At 43.9% G+C, this 23,142-nt stretch overlaps 1 protein-coding gene across 1 annotated transcript; it reads left to right on the top strand.

The window, feature by feature from the left end:
- The first annotated feature begins 7,379 nt into the window (after positions 1-7,379).
- Positions 7,380-21,572, top strand: psmc6 (proteasome 26S subunit, ATPase 6). The gene is made up of 14 exons (XM_056294106.1): positions 7,380-7,484; positions 8,870-8,949; positions 9,086-9,125; positions 9,213-9,265; positions 9,446-9,513; positions 13,586-13,700; positions 14,021-14,108; positions 15,287-15,348; positions 15,841-15,964; positions 18,631-18,692; positions 19,612-19,732; positions 19,867-19,947; positions 20,938-21,009; positions 21,115-21,572. The coding sequence occupies exons 1-14, from the start codon at positions 7,400-7,402 to the stop codon at positions 21,231-21,233; spliced, it is 1,170 nt and encodes a 389-aa protein (XP_056150081.1). The 5' UTR covers positions 7,380-7,399; the 3' UTR covers positions 21,234-21,572.
- Positions 21,573-23,142: the final 1,570 nt, after the last annotated feature.

Below are 23,142 nucleotides of genomic sequence, written 5' to 3'. Positions count from 1 at the left end.
TTTCCCGGTGCCTTATCCATCCAAGCCGAAGAACAAACAAACAAAAGTTGACAAAAGATTTTTTCAGCACAGTTCTGTTGATGATTTATTCATTGTTCACATTTAACATCACTGGGAGAGCTACCCACCCACACACGGCCACACACAACCACACATAAACACACGACTATACACAACTACACACAAACACACACAACCACACAGCCACACATAAACACAAACAACTACACACAAACACATACGACTATACACCACCACATACAGCTATACACAAACACATAAAACTATACACAAACACATACAAATACACAGGTACATACAACTGGTGCGCACAACCACATAAAATCACACACAACTGTGCACACACACATAGCCACACACGACAGTATACAAACGCAGGCTTGGTAGTTGCTGTACGGAGCAGCTCCACAGAGGCCGGTGGCGCCGGATAGCCTCGTGCACACGGTCTCAGATATAATTGTGTTTTGGTATCTGTGTCACTTGCGTTCCCCTGACATGCCACCTCCGAATCCCCATCTCCCAGCTGTTGTCAGTAAGTCAGGAAGAGAAACGGTTTACACGGAAGCCCAACGAAAAGACGAACATCTGGAAACGCGTTGCGAAGAGGCCTCGTGGTCTGTTCCCAGGCTCGAGGACTTGATCTCGATGAGAGCGAGGCCCGCCGAGCGTCGAGCGGATTCAGCCCCAGCTGCCGACTCGGCTATCTTGTCAGACAAATATTTATGTGACACGGTAAACTCAGAGTGGTACACGCTGAAACATCGCCGGGTCAGCTTATGCGCAGCAGAGCCCGTTTTGGTAAAAGCGTTGTGCTCGTCGCTAGCCGTGACCTCAACAAGCGCACCCCCCCCCATCATCATCATCAACTCCCATATTTTTGGAATGTGTGTGTGTGTGTGTGTGTGTGTGTGTGTGTGTGTGTGTGTGTGTGTGTGTGTTAGTGTAGATAGCGGGACAGAAAACTAAAGCACTTATGATCCTAATTCTTTTTGGGGTTGGTAGGTATTGTCTCAGAGAGTAAGGGGGAAAATCCCAGAAATTAAAATTATGCGTAATTATGCATTTTTACAGAGGTATAAAGTTGATCAGCCACAGCATGAAGATATGGGAAAGAGTAATAGAAGCTAGGTTAAGAGGAGAGGTGATGATCAGCGAGCAGCAGCAGTATGGGTTCATGCCACGAAAGAGCGCCACAGATGTGATGTTTGCTTTGAGAATGTTGATGGAGAAGTATAGAGGAGGTCAGGAGGAGTTACATTGTGTCTTTGTAGATTTAGAGAAAGCTTATGACAGAGTGCCGAGAGAGGAGGTGTGGTATTGTATGAGGAAGTCGGGAGTTGCAGAGAAGTACATACACTACCGTTCAAAAGTTTGGGATCACCCAAACAATTTCGTGTTTTCCATGAAAAGTCACACTTATTCACCACCATATGTTGTGAAATGAATAGAAAATAGAGTCAAGACATTGACAAGGTTAGAAATAATGATTTGTATTTGAAATAAGATTTTTTTTACATCAAACTTTGCTTTCGTCAAAGAATCCTCCATTTGCAGCAATTACAGCATTGCAGACCTTTGGCATTCTAGCTGTTAATTTGTTGAGGTAATCTGGAGAAATTGCACCCCACGCTTCCAGAAGCAGCTCCCACAAGTTGGATTGGTTGGATGGGCACTTCTTTGAGCAGATTGAGTTTCTGGAGCATCACATTTGTGGGGTCAATTAAACGCTCAAAATGGCCAGAAAAAGAGAACTTTCATCTGAAACTCGACAGTCTATTCTTGTTCTTAGAAATGAAGGCTATTCCATGCGAGAAATTGCTAAGAAATTGAAGATTTCCTACACCGGTGTGTACTACTCCCTTCAGAGGACAGCACAAACAGGCTCTAACAGGTACTATTTAATGAAGATGCCAGTTGGGGACCTGTGAGGCGTCTGTTTCTCAAACTAGAGACTCTAATGTACTTATCTTCTTGCTCAGTTGTGCAACGCGGCCTCCCACTCCTTTTTCTACTCTGGTTAGAGCCTGTTTGTGCTGTCCTCTGAAGGGAGTAGTACACACCGGTGTAGGAAATCTTCAATTTCTTAGCAATTTCTCGCATGGAATAGCCTTCATTTCTAAGAACAAGAATAGACTGTCGAGTTTCAGATGAAAGTTCTCTTTTTCTGGCCATTTTGAGCGTTTAATTGACCCCACAAATGTGATGCTCCAGAAACTCAATCTGCTCAAAGAAGTGCCCATCCAACCAATCCAACTTGTGGGAGCTGCTTCTGGAAGCGTGGGGTGCAATTTCTCCAGATTACCTCAACAAATTAACAGCTAGAATGCCAAAGGTCTGCAATGCTGTAATTGCTGCAAATGGAGGATTCTTTGACGAAAGCAAAGTTTGATGTAAAAAAAATCTTATTTCAAATACAAATCATTATTTCTAACCTTGTCAATGTCTTGACTCTATTTTCTATTCATTTCACAACATATGGTGGTGAATAAGTGTGACTTTTCATGGAAAACACAAAATTGTTTGGGTGATCCCAAACTTTTGAACGGTAGTGTATGTAGGAGTGGTGCAGGATACGTATGAGGGAAGTGTGGCAATGGTGGTGTGCGGTTGGAATGACAGATGGGGTCAAGTTGGAGGTGGGGTTACATCAAGGATTGGCTCTGAGCCCTTTCTTGTTTGCAGTGTTGATGGACAGGTTGACGGACGAGATCAGGCAGGAGTCTCCATGGACGATGATGTTCGCGGATGACATTGTGATCTGCAGCGAGAGTAGGGTGCAGGTGGAGGAGAGCCTGGAGAGGTGGAGGTATGCACTGGAGAGAAGAGGAATGAAAGTCAGTAGGAGCAAGACGGAATACCTATGCGTGAATGAGAGGGAGGACAGTGGAATGGTGAGGATGCAAGGAGTGGAGGTGACGAAGGTGGAGGAGTTTAAATACTTGGGGTCAACCGTCCAAAGTAATGGAGAGTGCAGGGGAGAGGTGGAGAAGAGAGTGCAGGCAGGGTGGAGTGGGTGGAGAAGAGTGTCAGGAGTGATTTGCGACAGAAGGGTATCAGCAAGAGTTAAAGGGAAGGTTTACAAGATGGTAGTGAGACCAGCTATGTTATATGGTTTGGAGACAGTGGCACTGATGAAAAGACAGGAGGAGGAGGTGGAGGTGGCAGAGATGAAGATGATAAGATTTTCACTGGGAGGGATGAAGAAGGACAGGATTAGGAAGGAGTATATTAGAGGGACAGCTCAGGTTGGACGGTTTGGAGACAAAGCAAGAGAGACCAGATGGAGATGGTTTGGACATGTGTGGAGGAGAGATGCTGGGTATATTGGGAGAAGGATGCTGAATATGGAGCTGCCAGGGAAGAGGAGAAGAGGAAGGCCAAAGAGGAGGTTTATGGATGTGGTGAGGGAGGACATGCAGGTGGCTGGTGTGACAGAGGAAGACGCAGAAGACAGGAAGAGATGGAAACGGATGATCCGCTGTGGCGCCCCCTAACGGGAGCAGCCCAAAGTAGTAGTAGTAGATGCATAAATATGCATTTTTCTTTTTAAAAAAAATGGCTAAAAACCACTTTTCTCGGCATTTCAGGTGATTCTGAGCATTTGGGGGGAGGGAGTTGGAGTGGGGGGGGGTGTTTAGGGGCAGGGGGAAGGCGGTTAGCTGGCAGGATGAAGAGGAGGGAGATTTAGACGGGTGGATAACCAAACCGCTACATTGTAGCGGGGTTCTAGTGGCTTCAATAATCTCACTTTGTCCGTCGTATCGTGTATTGATCGGGGTCATGTCTGGTTCACTGTGTTATGTCTGTTCATATGTGCCTCGACTGTAGTGTAACGTCTGACCTGCCGGGTCACGTTTCTGTTAGTTTGTGTGTGCTGAAAGCAAATGTGGGGAAAAAAACGTCCCCTCTGAGGACCCTAAACGATCAGTAACAGTAACGATGATGGACGACGTCCACCGCGGTGTAAATGGGCCGGCTTCTGCTCTTTTCTCTGTCTTTCTTAATCACCCGTCTTCTGAGCAACTAAATGGCTTCACTGTGGGTGGAAAGATAAACACAGCTGCTCCGTCTTCGCACTACTTTGAATTTATGACACTTTTTGCTGAGAAAGGACGCATTTCTTTAAACCCAAATACGCCATAGGCAGGAAGACGTGCTGAAGCTCCCTGCTGCTGCTGCTGCTGGAGCCTGAAAGGCCTCAGTTCCCCCACCCAACTTTGAACCTTGAGGGGGAAAAAATTCTTATCTTACAATTACTAAACATTACTATATATCTACTGCTTTGCAGCAGGACGACCATTTCAATCCTTTGGCAAAATGCCGAATCTCTGCCAGGTCCAGGTAGCCACTCTGGCTTCCTCAAAGTTGGGCAAGAACATGAACAGTCTCACTGTCTACGAGGACTAACATTTTAACGTTCAGGTACACTACCAAAAGGTTCTGCTACTTTGCTGATGTAGACGCAATAACAACGTGCAACAATGTTGCGCGACGTGCAACAATGTTGCGCGACGTGCAACAGCCTCCCAGACCTGTGCGAGCTCATCTAACCGACTCCACCTCCGCAACGAAAAAACAGAACTCGTCAGACAAAGTTGAACCAGTTCATCTGGAGACACGCCTTATAAACGACACAGTAAGGGGGGGAGGGAGGAGGGGGGAGGGGGGCACCTGCAGTCAGTCTAGACCGAAGAGGTCACTTGGGTGGTGACGAAACCCATCTGTCAATAAACGCTGTGTCCCGATTAACCTATTCCACCGTCTTTGATTTTCTTACCCGGACCACTGAGCACGAATGAAGACGCAGAAACAGCGCCCCCACGTGGCAGAGAGTAGTTACTGATTCGCTGTTGCCAATGTTGGCAAGAGCAGAATAATAGAATAGAATAGAATAGAATAGAATACAGAAAGATGAATACGATCAAACATAATCTTGATTCTACCACTACTACTACTTTCGGCTGCTCCCGTTAGGGGGTGCCACCGCGGATCATCCGTCTCCATCTCTTCCTGTCCTCTGCATCTTCCTCTGTCACACCAGCCACCTGCATGTCCTCCCTCACCACATCCATAAACCTCCTCTTGGGCCTTCCTCTTCTCCTCTTCCCTGGCAGCTCCACATTCACCATCCTTCTCCCAGTATACCCAGCACCCAGCATGGCAGAATCACGTAGACAAAACAACTGGAAAATCGGGGAGAGGAATATCTATGATAAGAAGATGCACCTCCTTCCTTACGCCAGCTACCATCTTACAGGTTATGCCAACCTTGGGTTTGTCACACCTCGACTGCTGGACGGACATGAACATGGAGCAAGACCAGTGAGCAGGGCTCATGTTACAATTCCTCAACCCAGAACCAATGCAGTGCTATATGTATAGGGCCATTTCACAGGTAGGTTGCCACACATAGGTTGCCACACGGTTTTACTCAGGCAGCAAGTAAAGAAAGTGTTAAAAAGCAACTTGAGAGGTTATTTTGGGGTACAGACATACACAATGTCTAAAATGTGTAATACATAAGTTGGTAGGAGTAGTCTGTGATAGATGCTACTGTAAGTGTGTGTAGGGGGGGGGTCATGTGTTTGGCTTCTCTAATAATGCTGGTTTAATTGAGGTGGGTGGGTGGGATGGGGTGGGGGATGAATTGACTTTCGTGATGCATGTGAAAGTGTGTGTATACGTGGACGTTGTTGCAGGGAGTTTTTAAATGTGGACCCCGGGAAGAGGAGCTGTTGCTTTGCATAACAGCCTATGGGGATCTAAATAAACAGAAACATAAACATAAACATCTCTCCTCCACACATGTCCAAGCCATCTCAGTCCTGCCTCTCTTGCTTTGTCTCCGGACCGTCCCACCTGAGCTGTCCCTCTGATTAATAGATGGATTATTTTATTAGCCACATGATCAAGGCCGGTGGAATTGGCTTTTTTGGTACACTTTACACTCTGCAGCACAACACATACATGGACAACAACAGACACTCCACATATGATCACCAACAATACAGCTACACAATAACAGAAATACACATATCAGGCACAACAGGTGAATGGTGGTGTTTATGCCAGAGGCTTGTGAGGAGGGACTACAGGTGGCTGGGGGGGGGGGGGGAGCTGTTTGCGAAGGGTTCAGTTTTAGTGGACAGTGAGCTGTAGCGCCCCCCTGGGGGCAGGGGCTGGAAGAGGTGAGGAGCAGGATGTGAGGGGTCGGAGGTGATCTCCCCTGCCAACAGTCTCATACGTTTTCGTTAAATACATACGAATTTAATAAAATATACGTTATTTTCGTATATAGTTACGAAATGTATTTGATTAAATTCGTACGTATTTGACGAAAACGTGCGAGACTCTGTTTCCCTGCTCGCTTTACAGTCCGGTGAGTATGTAGAGATTCAGCTGAGGGGGGTGGGCTGCCTGGGATTGAGTGATATAATCGTTCCTAATCCTGTCCTTCTTCGCCACCCCCAGTGAAAACTTTAGCATTATTATTATTATTATTACTATTATTATTATTATTATTATTATTACTACTACTACATACCAGGGAGAAAGGACTCCAAGATCCCCCCCCCCTAAAATCTTGGAGTCCCTTCTCCCTGCGTCGGCCATGACGCCTCACCTGACGATGGGGAAGAGAAACGTCACGCGCTCGTTTTGCTTGCAGTGCCCGCACGCCCCCGTTAATTTATGTATAAATTAATTTATACTATTTAATTTAAACCATGTCGTAATAATAATTACTACATAGTATAAATTAAATAGTATAAATTAATTTATACTTAAATTAATTTATACTTAAATTAAATAGTATAAATTAATTTGTACTTAAATTAATTTATACTATGTCGTAATAATAATTACGACATAGTATACATTAAATAGTATAAATTAATTTAATTAATTTATACTTAAATTAAATAGTATAAATTAATTTGTACTTGAATTAAATAGTATAAACTAATTTATACTTAAATCAATTTATACTATGTCGTAATAGTAATTACGACATAGTATAAATTAAATAGCATAAATTAATTTATACTTAAATCAATTTATACTATGTCGTAATTATTATTACGACATAGTATAAATTAAATAGTATAAATTAATTTATACTTAAATCTTATACTATGTCTTAATAATAATTACGACATAGTATAAATTAAATAGTATAAATTGATTTATACTTAAATCAATTTATACTACGTCGTAATAATAATTGCGACATAGTATAAATTAAATAGTATAAATTAATTTATACTTAAATCAATGTACACATTATGACATAGTATATTATTACCGCATAGTGAAAATGCGGGCGCTGCGAGGCAAAACACGAGTGACGTCCCATTTTCCCAGCATTCAGCGGGGCGTCATGGCCGACACCAGAGAGAAGGGGCTCCAAGACTACAGGAAAAAACTGCTCGAACACAAAGAAATCGACGGGCGGTTAAAAGAACGTGAGCTATGATTTGTTGTGTTTCACGCTTGCTGCCTTCTGTCCCAAACCCGTGGTGACCGGGCTGCTGCTACCGCCAGCTAGCTAGCCCACCAGCTAGCTAGCTGGCTAGCCGACCAGCTAGCTAGTGCTTTGTCATGCGGGTGGTGGAGCCGTAGAAATGAACTGGAGCGGAGCCGGTCGGCGGCGCGAGCTTTGCTAGGCAGCTAGCATCCGGTGGTCATCCGTGTCGTCCACTAGCGGATCGACAACAGCAGGGACGACGTAGCGAAGCTCCGAATATTAGCCACACTGCTAGTTGGTGACCATTACACCGCCTGTAGCTTTTCATTTATCGTGGCGATTTGAAAATCGGGGCTGTCAGCTTGCCCAGGTAACGTCTTGCGCTAACGAGACTAGTACAGCACTGCTACCGGGGGTTGAATACTGTTATGCTTTCATCTATCCACTTTACTGCTTTCCCCAGCTGACTGTACAAAACAGAAATAAAATACTATTATGCTTTCATCTATCCACTTTACTACTTTCCCCAGCTGACTGTACAAAACAGAAATAAAATACTATTATGCTTTCATCTATCCACTTTACTGCTTTCCCCAGCTGACTGTAGGCAACAGAAATAAAATACTATTATGCTTTCATCTCTTCACTTTACTGCTTTCCCCAGCTGACTGTAGGCAACAGAAATAAAATACTATTATGCTTTCATCTATCCACTTTACTGCTTTTCCCAGCTGCTTTCATCTACCTATTTTACTGCTTTCCCCAGCTGACTGTAGGCAACAGAAATAAAATACTATTATGCTTTCATATCTCCACTTTACTGCTTTCCCCAGCTGACTGTAGGCAACAGAAATAAAATACTATTATGCTTTCATCTATCAACTTTACTACTTTCCCCAGCTGACTGTACAAAACAGAAATAAAATACTGTTGTGCTTTCATCTATCCACTTTACTGCTTTTCCCAGCTGACTGTAGGCAACAGAAATAAGATGCATACATTTTTCGGAAGAGTATTAAGAGACCAACTGGTCAGACAGAAAGAAAGCCGTTGCTTTCCAAAAGATATGGGGTTTAACTTGTGAAAGTTTTAGAAAGTGAACACTTTGCTGTCATCTTGAACTAATGTATTCCATATTGTTTGTATGACAAAGTTTACTTGCGTCGATGGAAATGTAGTACATGTGTTGCTATGTACCTTTGTATGTAGTATATGGAGGTTTGTTGTTATGCCTTTGTAAACTAAAATATAGTTGTATTATCTGCATGATAGTGTTACTTCAGTGGTGTGTGTGTGTGTGTGTGTGTGTGTGTGTGTGTGTGTGTGTGTTCATCATGCTAGTTTTACACTTTCTGTTTACACCCTTTGCTGTCTCGTTTCTAGTGAGAGAGCAACTTAGAGAGCAAACTAAACAGTATGAGAAATCGGAGAATGACCTCAAGGCACTTCAAAGTGTTGGCCAGGTAACACTTGATAAATTTCTATCATAAAAGTTTGCAACTTAAATGGCTGTACTATTGAATGATGTATAAATGAGAAAAATTACTCATAACACCACTGTTTTACCACTAATCAGCTTTTGTTGCTTGTTCCATACAGATTGTAGGAGAAGTGCTCAAACAGCTAACTGAAGAGAAATGTAAGTATACTGTTTAAGCTATAACTTGTACTCCTTAAATATGTTTTGCCATGTACTGTAGTGCTTATCCTTTGCCTGTCATTACAGTTATTGTTAAGGCAACAAATGGACCGCGGTATGTGGTTGGATGCCGTCGGCAGGTAGGTTTTGAACAGATATGTGGCTAGACAAACTTTATTTATTGTGTTACGCTGGAGGAAAAGTTAATGAGACATTTAGATTGTATGAAGACAGATGCAGAAATTCCCCTTGTTGCACCCCCCCCAACCACACACACACACATTTAGAAGTATTAACACGAACGTGATGTTTCTTCATAGCTGGACAAATCACAGCTCAAGCCAGGCACCAGAGTGGCCCTGGACATGACCACCCTCACCATCATGAGGTAGGCTGGGGACAGTGATAACATTCAAATCGTTGTAGTTGTGGGAAAGTTGTAGTTTCTGTAACTATGTGCTGGACTTAGATTGATCAGAATCACACAGATGTCTTCAATCTTCTGTTTTTTCGCCACCACAACCACAATCCTTGTACAACAGTCTGATGCCTCAGTGGTTCTGTGTAAATGAACATAATAAATCCGATACTTTTATAGAATTATAAGAGGCACATGCAGAAAATGTAAACTACATTGCTTTCACAAGGGTATGAATTTACACTGTACAAATACAACTGGTAAACAGCAGATGAGTAATGTGGCTATGTATCAAACAGGCATATCTGAGGCTGAAACAACGTATTCCTTCTTTAACAGTGGATTAATGCCCATCAGCGGTGCAACACCACCCTCTGTTGGCCAGTAGTATGCAACACGCTTGAAGTGCAAGGCCTCAATCCTGGTGGCTGAACTAGCTGCTAAGCTACATGATCCGTACATGCCTCGTTAATTAACAAGCGGACCTACGCGCGGCCGTTCGGTCCGCGATTCTGTCAGTAACAGTAAACCAGCATAAACCAAACGATATCCTAACGGTATGCCTAAGGCATGATACCTATTTACTGTTAGTAACTGTGAGTAACAATAGCTGCTAATATGAGGCCACACAGTTGGCAGGACACATGAACATGAGCCTCCTTAGATCGGCTAAAATACATGAACACTTCACCGGCGAATAGCAACTATAACAAACATTCTCAAACATTTCACTCACTTTTGCTAGACGCACTTGACACCAGATAACCATTAGTACACGGTATAGTCCTCAATCCAGGAGAGCGTCTGATGTGTGGCGGACTTCAGACGACCTTTGGTGAAAACCGAGGGCAAACCTAGCTCAGCTCTGATTGGCCCAAAGCCCGTTTAAAGAGGCGGCGTTCCGGTGGGGAGAGGAAGAGTGAGGAGGAACATTACAGTGAGAATGTCGCTGCTAGAGAGGGCCTTTTCAACAGCCGCCCCTAGATTTCTGGAGGAAATCTAAATCAATCCCCCAAAAAAGGCACTTTGATTATCAGGCGATAAGTCACAGGGTTTCATCACGGATGGCAGTCCAACACCATTACGAGATCAGTAGTCCACCTATTAGTCTGGCAAGGAAGGGAGCGAATAAGTCTAGCCACTGGACATATGTAAGTACGGTCACCCACCTTGATTTCAGCAGATCTTACTTTGCCGTCAAGTCCAGGGGAGAGGTTGGTGACCATTCCTACCGGCCACAATGATCAAGGTGACTGAGGGTCCATGATCACGACAACCTTACCGATGTCTAGGTCTGGCTTCTCTGTGTGCCATCGAATGGCCTCTCTGCTCTGTGGAATCCAATATTTGCGACGAGTTTCTGCAAATACTCTTTCAGGGCCAGGATGGTGTAGCTGTTCATCAAAGTCTTTAATGATCAGCTGTGTGACTGGGTGTTTGGCATCAAGCACAACTGGATGGATGGCCTCTGGATCGAGCTGATTATTGTGGCGTAGGTGGCCACCTACGTGGATGAGCGATCAAATTCTGAATTTTGGCGTTTCCATGAACTTTTTTTTAATGCGATACATCCTAAATGTGCATTAAAACTCTTTATGCAAACACAACTACTTGAGAACCATGCTGATTTGTTTATCCAATCTCTTCTTTCCACTTTCTCCTCCTCCCTTTCTGCTGCTAAGGCTGCCTTCTATCGCTCTAAAATCCTGTCCTCTGCCTCTAATCCTAAGAAACTCTGAAACCTTCTCTACACTTCTTCAACCCCCACCTCCTCCTACTTCCTCCCTTCTCCCTGATGACTTCACTAACTTCTTTGACAAGAAGGTAAACGACATCAGATCCTCCTTTTCTCACCACCCAGTTAGTGCTCCTTGCACTAGCCCACCCTCTGCAACCTCCCTCACCTCTCCACGTCTCACCCTATCCCACCTTGCTCCCCTCTCCCCCGACAAGGTCCTCAACCTCATCACATCCAGTCGTCCCACCACATGCTCCCTTGACCTGGTCTCCTTCTCCTCTTCTTCAGTCTATAACACCTGAACTCCTTCCCTTTCTAACCCACTTTATCAACACCTCCCTCCAGGCAGGATGCTTTCCATCTGTCTTCAAGACTGCTAGAGTCACCCCCCTTCTTAAGAAACCATCACTTAACCCCTCTGATGTCAAAACTGACAGACCGGTTTCCCTTCTACCCTTTCTATTCAAAACTTTCGAACGCGCTGTCTTTAACCAACTTTCTTTCTACCTCCACCAGAACAACCTCCTGGACCCCAACCAGTCTGGGTTCAAGGAGGGTCACTCGACAGAGATGGCCCTCCTTGCAGTGACAGAATCACTGCACTCTGCGAGAGCAAATTCTCTCTCCTCTGTCCTCATACTCCTGGACCTGTCAGCTGCGTTCGACACAGTGAACCACCAGATCCTCCTTTCTACCCTCGAGGGGCTGGGTGTCACAGGCTCTGCACTCTCAATGTTTGCATCCTACCTGACAGGTCGCTCTTACCAGGTGATATCGAGGGGCTCTGTGTCGGAACCTCGCAGACTGACTACAGGTGTTCCACAAGGTTCGGTTCTGGGTCCTCTCCTTTTCTCCCTGTACACAGCATCCCTGGGTTCTGTTATTCGCTCGCATGACTTCTCTTACCATTGTTATGCCGATGACACCCAGCTGATCTTGTCCTTCCCTCTTTCTGACACACAACTAGAGACACACGTTGCTGCGTGCTTGACTGACATCTCGGGGTGGATGGCAACAAACCACCTGAAGCTCAATCTGGACAAGACAGAGCTGATGCTCCTCCCAGGGAAAGGTTGCCCGCACCGAGACCTGGCCATCACCATTGACAACACCGTGGTGACGCCAGCTCGGACTGCGAGGAATGTAGGTGTGATCCTGGATGACCAACTGTCATTTGCTGCAAACGTTGCATCGGTTGCTCGCTCCTGCAGATTTCTCCTCTATAACATCTGGAGGATTCGCCCATTCCTCACCGACGAGACGGCACAGGTGCTCATCCAGACTCTGGTCATCTCCCAGCTGGACTACGACAACTCCCTTCTTTCTGGCCCCCCGGCGTCGGCCATATGACCTCTGGAGCTTGTTCAGAAACCTACAGCTCGTATGGTGTTCAACCGCCCTAAGTTCTCCCTCACAACTCCCCTTCTTATGTCCCTACACTGGCTCCGAGTAGCTGCTCGCATCCAGTTTAAGACTGGTGCTAGCCTACAAGGCAGTGAAAGCAACAGCTCCTTCCTATCTCTAGGCCATGGTCAAGCCCTACACCCCCGCCTGACCACTTTGCTCTGATTCCTCAGGGTGCCTGGTTGCCCCGTCGCTCAGAGGCCCCTGCTGCCGATCGACCCAGTCATGGCTCTTTTCTGTCCTGGCCCCATAGTGGGGGAATGAACTCCCCACTGATGTCAGGACAGCGGAGTTGCTGCCCATCTTTCGGCGCAGGTTGAAAACTCAGCTCTTCAGGAACTACTACCCTGTTACTTGCTCTTAGCACTTATTGTATTCACTATTTTTTTTAAAAAAAATCTCTTTCTTGCGCTTTTACTTTAGCACTAGTTTTGCTTTTAGATGCTTGTTTAGAGAGAAGATGCACTTATGGCCTCTCTAGTAGTTCTCCTGATTTCCTACGTTAAATGCATTTATTGTAAATCGCTTTGGATAAAAGTGTCGTTTAAATGACTGTAATATAATGTAATGTAATATGTGTCTTGACCCAGTGCACTAGTCCGTCAGTGGTTACCATGGAGGACACCAGGCTAGGCCGTCATATGTCTACTGGCCGAATCACTTACTAAATTACGTAAACCAGCTGTTAATGGATTGAAGCCTGTTACTTGCATTTCATTGAGGTTATCTTAATTTAAGAAGAAAACTTATTAAGAAGAGTCCTAGTGGCTGTTACATTTGCTCGTTTGACATACAAAGCAATGAAAAAAAATGTAAGAAGGATGACCATGGATAAGCCCTTGGGATACCCCAATAACTGCCATGTGCTCAGTATGTGTGTATCACTTTCCTCCTCCCAAGGTACCTGCCCAGAGAGGTGGACCCGCTGGTATACAACATGTCCCACGAGGACCCTGGCAGTGTGTCCTACTCTGAGATCGGGGGCTTATCTGAACAGATTCGTGAATTGAGAGAGGTAAATCTAAAAGACCTCCACTACGTGTGTGTGTGTGTGTGTGTGTGTGTATTTGTGTGTGTATTTGTGTGTATTTATGTTTGAATGTTGGGGAAATAGGACCTTCTTAGATCCCAATATTCTTATCTATCTTCAAAAAAAAAGCACTGCAATGCTGTAGTACCTGCGATTCATGTCAGGGCACGGTGCACTTGTTATGAAGGGAAAGGCTCCTTTTGCACAGCTCAAAAATATCTAAATGGCACTTTTGTTTTATTTGAAATAAGGACCTTAATTGTAGGGCGCATACAAACGTAGTTAGTGACTTTGTTTTGTTGTAGGTTATTGAGCTGCCCCTTACCAACCCTGAGCTGTTCCAAAGAGTGGGGATCATCCCCCCAAAGGGCTGCCTGCTCTACGGACCTCCAGGTGAGTAGCTACACGAACACGTTAGGTTAATAGTAATGCATTGGCCATAGTAGGGAGGGAATGTCACTAACACCACCTGGGGTTAGAGGTTCCAATCCCTGTATGAGCGCTGGGCAGTAAATCAATATAATATTGATATTGGGATATATAAGACTAGATCTGGTGTTGGATTGTGGTTATGGTGATATAATGTAAACGGTGGTCATTCCCTGGTCTTAAAGGCTGCATTACAGTAAAGGGAGACAATTTTCTAAATTTATTCAACTGTTTAAGCTGAGTGAAATGAATGTCTCTACCTGCCTGGTCATCATTTCCACATTACCAACAAACATTTTATTGTGTGTGAATATATTAATGGACATTGTGATGTCTGATTTTTGTCAGCATCATCTAGCTGTACCCTGTATGGGTCCAATGGATATAGCCTGGGAAAAAACACTGTGAGGCTTCAGGGTTTCCTTTCCTTGTTAAGCTGAGTGGGGAGGGCATGGTTTAGGGATTTCCCATGATTCAGTTTTTATCCATCAATCACAATTCATTATTCCCATGATAACCATGTATCCACTCATGTCACTGGAAAGCACTCGTTCTTCAGAAGGCCACTACTATGGATCTGCTTTATAAGTATTAAGTTTCTACTTTGTAGCGATACGGGGGTCGTCCTCCCACAACCCCTGGGTCGGGCGGGTTCAGTTGAAGTTACTAGAAAATATCACGGGTTCGGGCAGGCAGATCAAAAAGATGACAAAGCGGCATTCCAAGTAACTTATAAATAACTTAAAGAAACATTGTGTGCAGTAGTCTTGGCCTGCATTACTAGCCCTCTCTCTCCCTCTGTGTGTGTGTGTGTGTGAGAGAGAGAGAAAGACAGAGTTCATGTCTTTAATGAAGGGCTACTTGTTTTGCTGCTGTTCAACAATAAAGAACACCATTTGGAACAATTCAGCTGTTTATTTAGTAGCCTTGACCCAGATGCTATTGGGCTGATATTCAAAAGGTTATGCCTTGCAATCAGTGTATTATGCTGGGAAAACATTACAACACGTCTCACTTAAATGTAGCCGAGGCTAAATTTAGAGGTGTCAGGTTCGGGTGGTTAATTAACGCATATTTTAGCGGGTCGGGCGGTGTAGATTGGCTCTCATAGCACATCACTGCTACTTTGGCTGTTCTCACAGGCACCGGGAAGACTCTTCTGGCCAGAGCTGTGGCCAGTCAGCTGGACTGCAACTTCCTCAAGGTCAGTGACCGCACGTAGTCGAGTAAACTATTTCTACACCACAGTACATACCAAACGAAACTTATTGTGCTTTACATGAAAACAAGCAAAACAAGAACATGTCAGATAGAAAAGGCTACGTGGAACAGAGACGCTCCGTTTCCAGGATACACACAATTAGCTGTACACACTCACAGGAGAACACACACAAACACACACCTTTACACAGGCATAGAAACTCTCATATATAGGGATAAAATGTAGTCTTAGATTTCAAAGACAGTGCAAACCTGCTTTTTAGGGGGACATCTTAAGCTCTCTGCCATTTGTTCCAGTGACTTGAAACACACAGCTAAAAGCAGCATCATTAGCTTTGTTCACAAGGAACAGGATCTTTAAGTCAGTGAAGGTAGTTCCTTGAAACTCAGTGGTATATAGCCAGCTACTGGCAGTGTTGATCTGTCCCTTAGCAGTCCAGGGAAAAACCACCTTTTCTGGCTGTGTGTGCAACAGGTGGTGTCCAGCTCCATCGTGGACAAATACATTGGCGAGAGCGCCAGGCTGATCAGAGAGATGTTCAACTATGCCAGGGACCATCAGCCCTGCATCATTTTCATGGATGAGATTGATGCCATCGGTGAGTCCTTGCCCAGGATGGTATTTCTGCTAATTTATTTTAGAAGTGCAAATATGAAGGATGCCCTCGAAACAAATCTCAGGAAAACCCACGGAAAGAGGAACTATCTTCATGCAAAAAGGAAATCATTTGTTCAAGTAAAGTGTGACATTGGGTATGAGACAATGAGGATGAGTCTATTATATATTATATAATAGATATAATTTATAATATATAAATATAATATTATCTATTATATTTTCAAGTTCAAGTACTTTATTTGTCACATACACAGAAATACAAAGTAAAACATGCAGTGAAAAGAGGAGGGGTACTCCGTCTGTCATTATGTGAAAAGACGTAGACCTAGATAAAAGACAAAAGATCAGTGCATTCCCCCCCCCTTTTTTTTAAGTCAAAATAAACAGTAAATAAAAAACAATTTAAAATAAAAACCTAGCTGTCTCAAGTTTGAAAGGTTGTATATGTTGAGAGTTCTTATGGCCTGTGGATAGAAACTTCTCTGTAGTCTCTCTGTTTTGGCCCTAAGACTACAGAGGCGTCTACCAGACCCCGATAGCCTGAACAGTCCATTGTTAGGGTGAGAAATGTTGCTCATGATCTTCTTGGCTCTCGTCCTCACCCTTCTGGTGTAAGTGTCCTGCAGGACGGGGAGGGACGTTCTGGTGGTGCGTTCAGCTGAATTTGAAAGCTGAGTTTACGTTTCATGGCCTGTGCCTGCAGCTGCTGAAGTGGTCTCCATCTTATTCTCCTCGATTTATTTGGGCTATGAAGCGAATTCATTTTCAACAGAAACACTTCTGTTTTGATGTCCTGACCCCGGGTTCAAGACATTTCTGTCCTAATAAGTGCAATACAGTTCACAGCTTGGTGGGAACAGCAACACACATTACATACCCCCAGCTAAGAAAATATAGAGAAACACAAGAAGCATTGAAATGAAACACAAAAGAGCTAACACGTCAGGCCAGGACTCCACAGTCTACACCATCCACAGGCCAGTGGCCACTCCTTCAAGGATGGGGATGTGCACATCCTTGATAGGAAGGAACGCTGGGTTGAACGGGGAGTCAAAGAGGCCATCCATGAAAAGAGGGAACGACCATCCCTGAACCGGGGGGGGGGGGGCTAATATTCCCCCAGTCCTCTGTGAATAGTACACACAGATTGTAACCAATTAATTAATGGTCACGACAATTTGCATATGAAACTGGTGTTAGATTGCCGGTTTCGGTTGTTACGCAACTGTGCTGTTTATAAGGGAGGGGATACCGGCAGTCAGCTGAGACTGACCAAGTCACTTAGATGAGTGATGAAACGTTTCTATAATAATAACAACTTTATTTATATAGCACTTTTCTAAAACGATGTTACAAAGTGCTTTGCCGAGAAATAAAACCAGACAAGGTAAAAATAAGATCAGATAAGTAAGAGTAAAAAATAAAGAGTATAAATAAATAAAAAATATCAAACATTTGTAAAAGCTTTCACAGAAACAAAAGTTTTAAGGCGAGATTTAAAAGAAGCCAGAGACTTGGTTTGTCTTAGTTCAACAGGAAGAGAGGTCCATAGTGTGGGGGCTCTAACGGCAAAAGCCCGATCACCCTTTGTAACAACCCCAGACCTGGGAATAACCAGCAGGCCTCCATCTGCAGGTCTTAATGGTCGAGGGGGCACATACCAGGTCAGTAAATCATAAATGTCTGTTAGAAGCAAGACCATTAAAAGCCTTAAAAGAGATTTCAACTTTTCCGGCTTGGAAATGAGTTTGATGTAGCTGAAGTGTCACGGGGATGAAGAGATAATATTTGGCTACCCTGCCAGTTCTGGTGGATGGAACTTCACTGTTCATTTTAACCTAAAGGAAGAGAAGAGTACCACATAAGGCTGAGTCCTTACCGCAGCGGCCTGGGTTTGAATCCCACTCGGGGCCCTTTAGGAGCGGCAGGGTGGCGCAGTGGTTAGCGTGGTCGCCTCACAGCAAGAAGGTCCTGAGCTCGAACCCCGAAGTTGTCCAACCTTGGGGGTCATCCCAGGTCGTCCTCTGTGTGGAGTTTGCATGTTCTCCCCGTGTCTGCGTGGGTTTCCTCTAGGTGCTCTGGTTTCCTCCCACAGTCCAAAGATCGGCCGTACTAAATTGTCCCTAGGTACGAATGTGTGTGTGTGTGGGGGGGGCCCTGTGATGGACTGGCATCCTGTCCAGGGTGTCTCCCCGCCTGCCACCCAGTGACTGCTGGGATAGGTTCCAGCATCCCATGACCCCAATTGGGATAAGCGGCTTGAATAATGGAAGAGACTCCTCATCTTTCTGGGGTGACTGGGGTCACCTGTGTTTCACGAGGCTGTCTGGCTTTGACGTCTTTCCCCCTTTGCCATCAAAACTTTTTTTATGTGTTGAGAGTTTAGTTTGGAAAGACACAACTGTAGACAGAACTTCAGGAAAAAAAAGACCCCCCGTGGTCAGTTTGTCGTTTTAAGGCCGTCAGAGAATTAAAAATACATCCCTTGGATGTTTGTATCTATTTCAGTCTCTTATTCCAGACTGTTTTCCAGCCTGAAAGAGACAGTAAATCGCTTTGTTGTGGAACAGGGTCATCTCTCTTTGCTATGTTTGTCCTTGTGTGCATTCTGAATGGTTTTGTTTTTTGTTTTTTTTTTCCTGGAAGGGGGTCGTCGATTCTCTGAGGGTACCTCCGCCGACAGAGAGATTCAGAGGACTCTGATGGAGGTAGTGTAAACGGCGGCCACATTTCTCTTTATATTTCTTCTTTCCCATGCTGGCAATGTTAGCTCACACACACATATACACACGGGCTCCTCCCTACCATCCTTGCTGTTTGTATCCAAATTTTGAGTGAATTTTGACCTGATTTTTTTTTTTTTTTGAAAAGGGAGGATCTTAAAATATCACTTTTTCCACCTTAAGCAGGTTTAAAAATGTTTTTGTACTATTTAGGAATTTAAAATGTATTTTAGCAGTCCTATTTATTAACTTGTAAAAAGTTGGATGGAATGATGGCGCAGTGGTTAGTGTGGTCGCCTCACAGCATGAAGGTCCTGGGTTCGAGCCCCGGGGTAGTCCAACCTTGGGGGTTGTCCTCTGTGTGGAGTTTGCATGTTCTCCCCGTGTCTGCGTGGGTTTCCTCCGGGTGCTCCAGTTTCCTCCCACAGTCCAGACATGTAGGTCAGGTGAATCGTGTGTGTGTGTGGGCCCTGTGGTAGCCTGGCGACCTGTCCAGGGTGTCCCCCCGTCTGCCGCCCAGTGACTGCTGGGATAGGCTCCAGCATGCTGTGACCCTGATTAGGATAAGCAGCTCGGATAATGGATGGCAGTTTGATGGAAATGTAGCTTGTGTGGTTTGGTCCATTGAGATGATGGATGAGTATCCGTTGGGTCCTTTTTCGTCTTCTTGCACCTGTTCAGTCAATCCTGTATTATCCAACTTGAGTAATGTGTTGACTCTAGTCAACCAAGGCAGGTTTCTTGGTGAATTAATGGAGGTTCTGCTTCTGATGTAATGCCCGATCTTTATAAACTTATTAAATCATACGTCTTCACTTCTCTGGCCTACTTGTGTTTCATATATTCCTTGTGTATGTGGATGTAAATTTACTTGGCTAATAAAACATTCTGAATCTCTGTTCAGCTGCTGAATCAGATGGATGGGTTTGACACCCTGCACAGAGTAAAGATGATCATGGCCACCAACCGGCCAGACACTCTGGATCCTGCCCTGCTGCGCCCAGGGCGGCTTGACCGCAAAATCCGTAAGCCTTCTGCTCTTGTGTTCCTTTGTTTATCAGCAAACATAAAAGTACTTGGCATAAAAGACAAGAAGAAATCAGGGCCACTGTTGACGTAATGATGTTTAGTAAGGTGAATCTGTCTTCTGTTCATGCAGATATTGAGCTGCCAAATGAACAGGCTCGCCTGGACATCCTGAAAATCCACTCCAGTCCCATCACCAAGCACGGCGAGATAGGTCTGTGAACTTACTGCATAGTCCACACGATGTCTGCAGGCTGTCTGAAAATGTCTTAAATTGAACTAGCTGAAGTCTTGATCTCAAGTGACCTTTTAGAGATGCAATGAAATGAAGTATTTCTGGTCCTTATACTGCATTTTCAAAAGTATTGAATAAGGTTGCATTTTCTGTGTTGCGTTGTATTTTGGGTGAGACTCACCCGGTCTTAAGGTGCAGACTTTTTCGATGTTTGTTCTCATTTTCAATTTATTTTTAACTGCTAGGTTGGTCTTATATCCCTCTAACTGGGTTTAATTTTATAGAAATTCCCAGAAATTTCCAAATTTAACTTTCAGATATTGTTCTCCCCTCACGCTAATGTTCTCCTCCTTGTTACCTGCTATCTCCAACCACCGCTTTTTTGAATGTGGATTTTCTCTGTTTCATCCCAACTTTGGATGTATAATTCATGATCAGTGCATCTTTTTTTTTTCTTCTTCATTGCATTGCATCCATACCTGCATAAAGAAAACAGAAAATTGCCCAACAGCCATGTATTTTGCAGGCAACCCGTTGGGTATCCAAACCGATGCAGGACTCTGTCCTGTGTATTGTAACAGAACGGTCCCAACTGTTTTAGCTTGTGATCTTATAGTTGTGACTTTTCCAATCAGTGCTTGAACATATATACTATATATATACTATATACTTCCTATATTATTATTTTATTTTACATTTTCATATTTATGCATTTAGCACAGTAAGTCCCACTTAGTCCCGCTTAGTCCCTTTTAGTAGATCTCATCGAGTGACTTGTATGAGGCAACAGCAAAAAAAACCTTGAAATCTCTATTTCAAGCATCAAATAAAGGGAGGAGGTCAAGGGTCAGCACCACAAAGGCCTGACAGTGTTGCTGTGTTGTTACACGAGAGAGACGTACTCAAAGAAAATGGGTAGAAGGGGTTTTGACTTCCATACTTGTTGTATTTGCCCTTGTTTGTCTTTAGATTTTGAAGCCATCGTGAAGCTGTCGGATGGTTTCAATGGTGCCGACCTGAGAAACGTGTGCACAGAAGCAGGTAACCAACCCAGGCTTCGGCCAATCCGCCGCTAGCACAATTAGCATACTGTTCCTCAGCGCAAACCTCTTCACAAGCATCTAACTGATCTCTGACTCCTCTCAGGTTTGTTTGCCATCCGTTCTGACCGTGAATACGTCACCCAAGAGGACTTCATGAAAGCTGTGCGCAAGGTAGCCGATTCCAAGAAGCTGGAATCCAAGTTGGACTACAAGCCTGTATAATAACGTCATCCTCTTTCAAAGCCCCTTTCCTCCAAATGAAATCTTATTGGGGGAGAGGGTCACATTTGCTGTTGTATTGCTTAAAGGCTAGAAAGAATAGCTTTGTTACTCTTCTTTTTTTTTTATGTCTGTAAAAAGCCCCGTCAGAAAGTCAGATTTCCTTTACAGGTGACAACAAAGGTGCCTCAAGCAGCACATCCACAGCTCGGCCCCGTTTCCCCTTTTTAGTCTCAAATTCTCCCTATTAAGGATACGTGACCATTTCTGGCAATAAACAGAACACTTGTATAAATTGAGTTGAAAAAAGTTGATATTCTGAATAAATCTGACATAACTTGCCGTACTGTTTTTCAGTCGACATAACTAGTATCCGTCACCTTCTCTTATGTTTAATAGTGTTCGTGACACAGAAATCAATTAATTCATCATTTACTTTGCGTCTTATGGGACCCGATTTGTAGAAAATAAACGTAGCATTTTATGGCTTAGACTTAGAAGAGGCAGAAATAATAGCATTATAATGGACTCAAACGGGGGTATGAAAAGGAAGTTTGCTACAGAGGTGTTGGTCCCCTTTGGGAAGATGAGCTAAAGAGCTTGTAAAACATGCGGCATCCATGATTTTTTTTTATTTTTTATTATTTCAGGACCATTGCTTTGGAAACCAGTATTCACATGTACTGGTATACTCTCACATGCTGCTATTCCATTTATTATGCAGAGCTTTTGCATTTGTCCCATTGATACATTCAACTCAAAGCATTTGAAACTAATAATTCCTCGATAAAGAGCTTTCCAGGAAGGACATGCATTAATATTGGCACACGTTTCAAAAATTAAACCTTCATTCGCACAGAATCCGTTAAAACAAGGATCTGTGAAGCTTCTGGACAAACACTGACCTTGTCTTAGAAGAGGTAAATGCTCCATTTCTGTGTGAACACTTTCTAAAAGCTATATATCACACCGTGGGGTACACATTGTGTGTGTGAGACTGTAATAAAACTATATTATTTACAAACTTATAAACCACTAACCCCATTTGTGACCCCGTCTTTTCATATCCTGTTACTCTGAGATGGGGGAGGTCACATAAGTTTATCATAGACATAGTCTTAACATGAAGCATAATTTCAAAAGGTCATTTTTTTTGCTCATTTTCAATCAGTTATGCATCTTTAAAGTGATGCTGACATCAAAATCTGAAAAGTCCTATTGATAGGCTATGTTCCGAGTTGGAATGTGACCACGGAGCAATTCAGTCGCCGCTCAAGAGATCCGTGATTGACTGTAGATGGTGTCCAATGACAAATTGTGCCGGTGGATACGTAGACACCAGTCAATTTGCATATAGGGTGTGTCCGTAGCGAGATGCTATAAAACCAGAGAAGCCCTTCTTTCACCCCCTCCTGCTAGCTAATTGGCTCGAGTTTGTGCTGTTTTGCTGAGACTTTATTATCGATCTTGCTACGACGTATTGCCATCTATCTAACAGTTATTTGTATCACCGAATCCTCCTCCTCGAAACTGTAATCCTCGCAGAGGATCTCCCTCTCACTATCCGACATTTTTTTTGTAAATAACAAGTGACGAGCGGTACCGAGCCCCACCCACCCAGGAAGACAGTAGCCAATAGCTTTGAATTCATAAAACCACACCTATTTTCAGTTGTGATTCAAACCCCCAATGTTAAAAAATGTGTTCAGAAAGGGCAGGTCAGTCTCTCTTTCAGGGTATATTCATGTTCCTAAAGCTCTCTGCAGTCCTACTGGTGGCGTAAAATGTTAAGCCGGGGTGAAACCAGTGTTTAAATCACACATTTTGACTGCCTGTGCTGCTGATTTTGAATTTGAAGATGGCTCAGCCTGCTGCACTTCTTCGCTGTACATTACGGTAATGCCCAGCGACG

This window comes from Lampris incognitus, chromosome 15 (assembly GCF_029633865.1).
Source record: "Lampris incognitus isolate fLamInc1 chromosome 15, fLamInc1.hap2, whole genome shotgun sequence".
Lineage (NCBI taxonomy): Eukaryota > Metazoa > Chordata > Actinopteri > Lampriformes > Lampridae > Lampris > Lampris incognitus.
Note: the sequence above shows the minus strand (reverse complement) of the source record. Positions and strands in the feature narration are given on the sequence as shown.

Bases quoted from the DNA above. Each gene is read 5' to 3' on its own strand.
- psmc6 (XM_056294106.1), top strand. From the start codon at position 7,400: ATGGCCGACACCAGAGAGAAGGGGCTCCAAGACTACAGGAAAAAACTG. The intron at 15,965-18,630 runs GTGAGTCCTTGC...TTTTCCTGGAAG, and splicing joins GGATGAGATTGATGCCATCG to GGGGTCGTCGATTCTCTGAG. The intron at 21,010-21,114 runs GTAACCAACCCA...GACTCCTCTCAG, and splicing joins AAACGTGTGCACAGAAGCAG to GTTTGTTTGCCATCCGTTCT.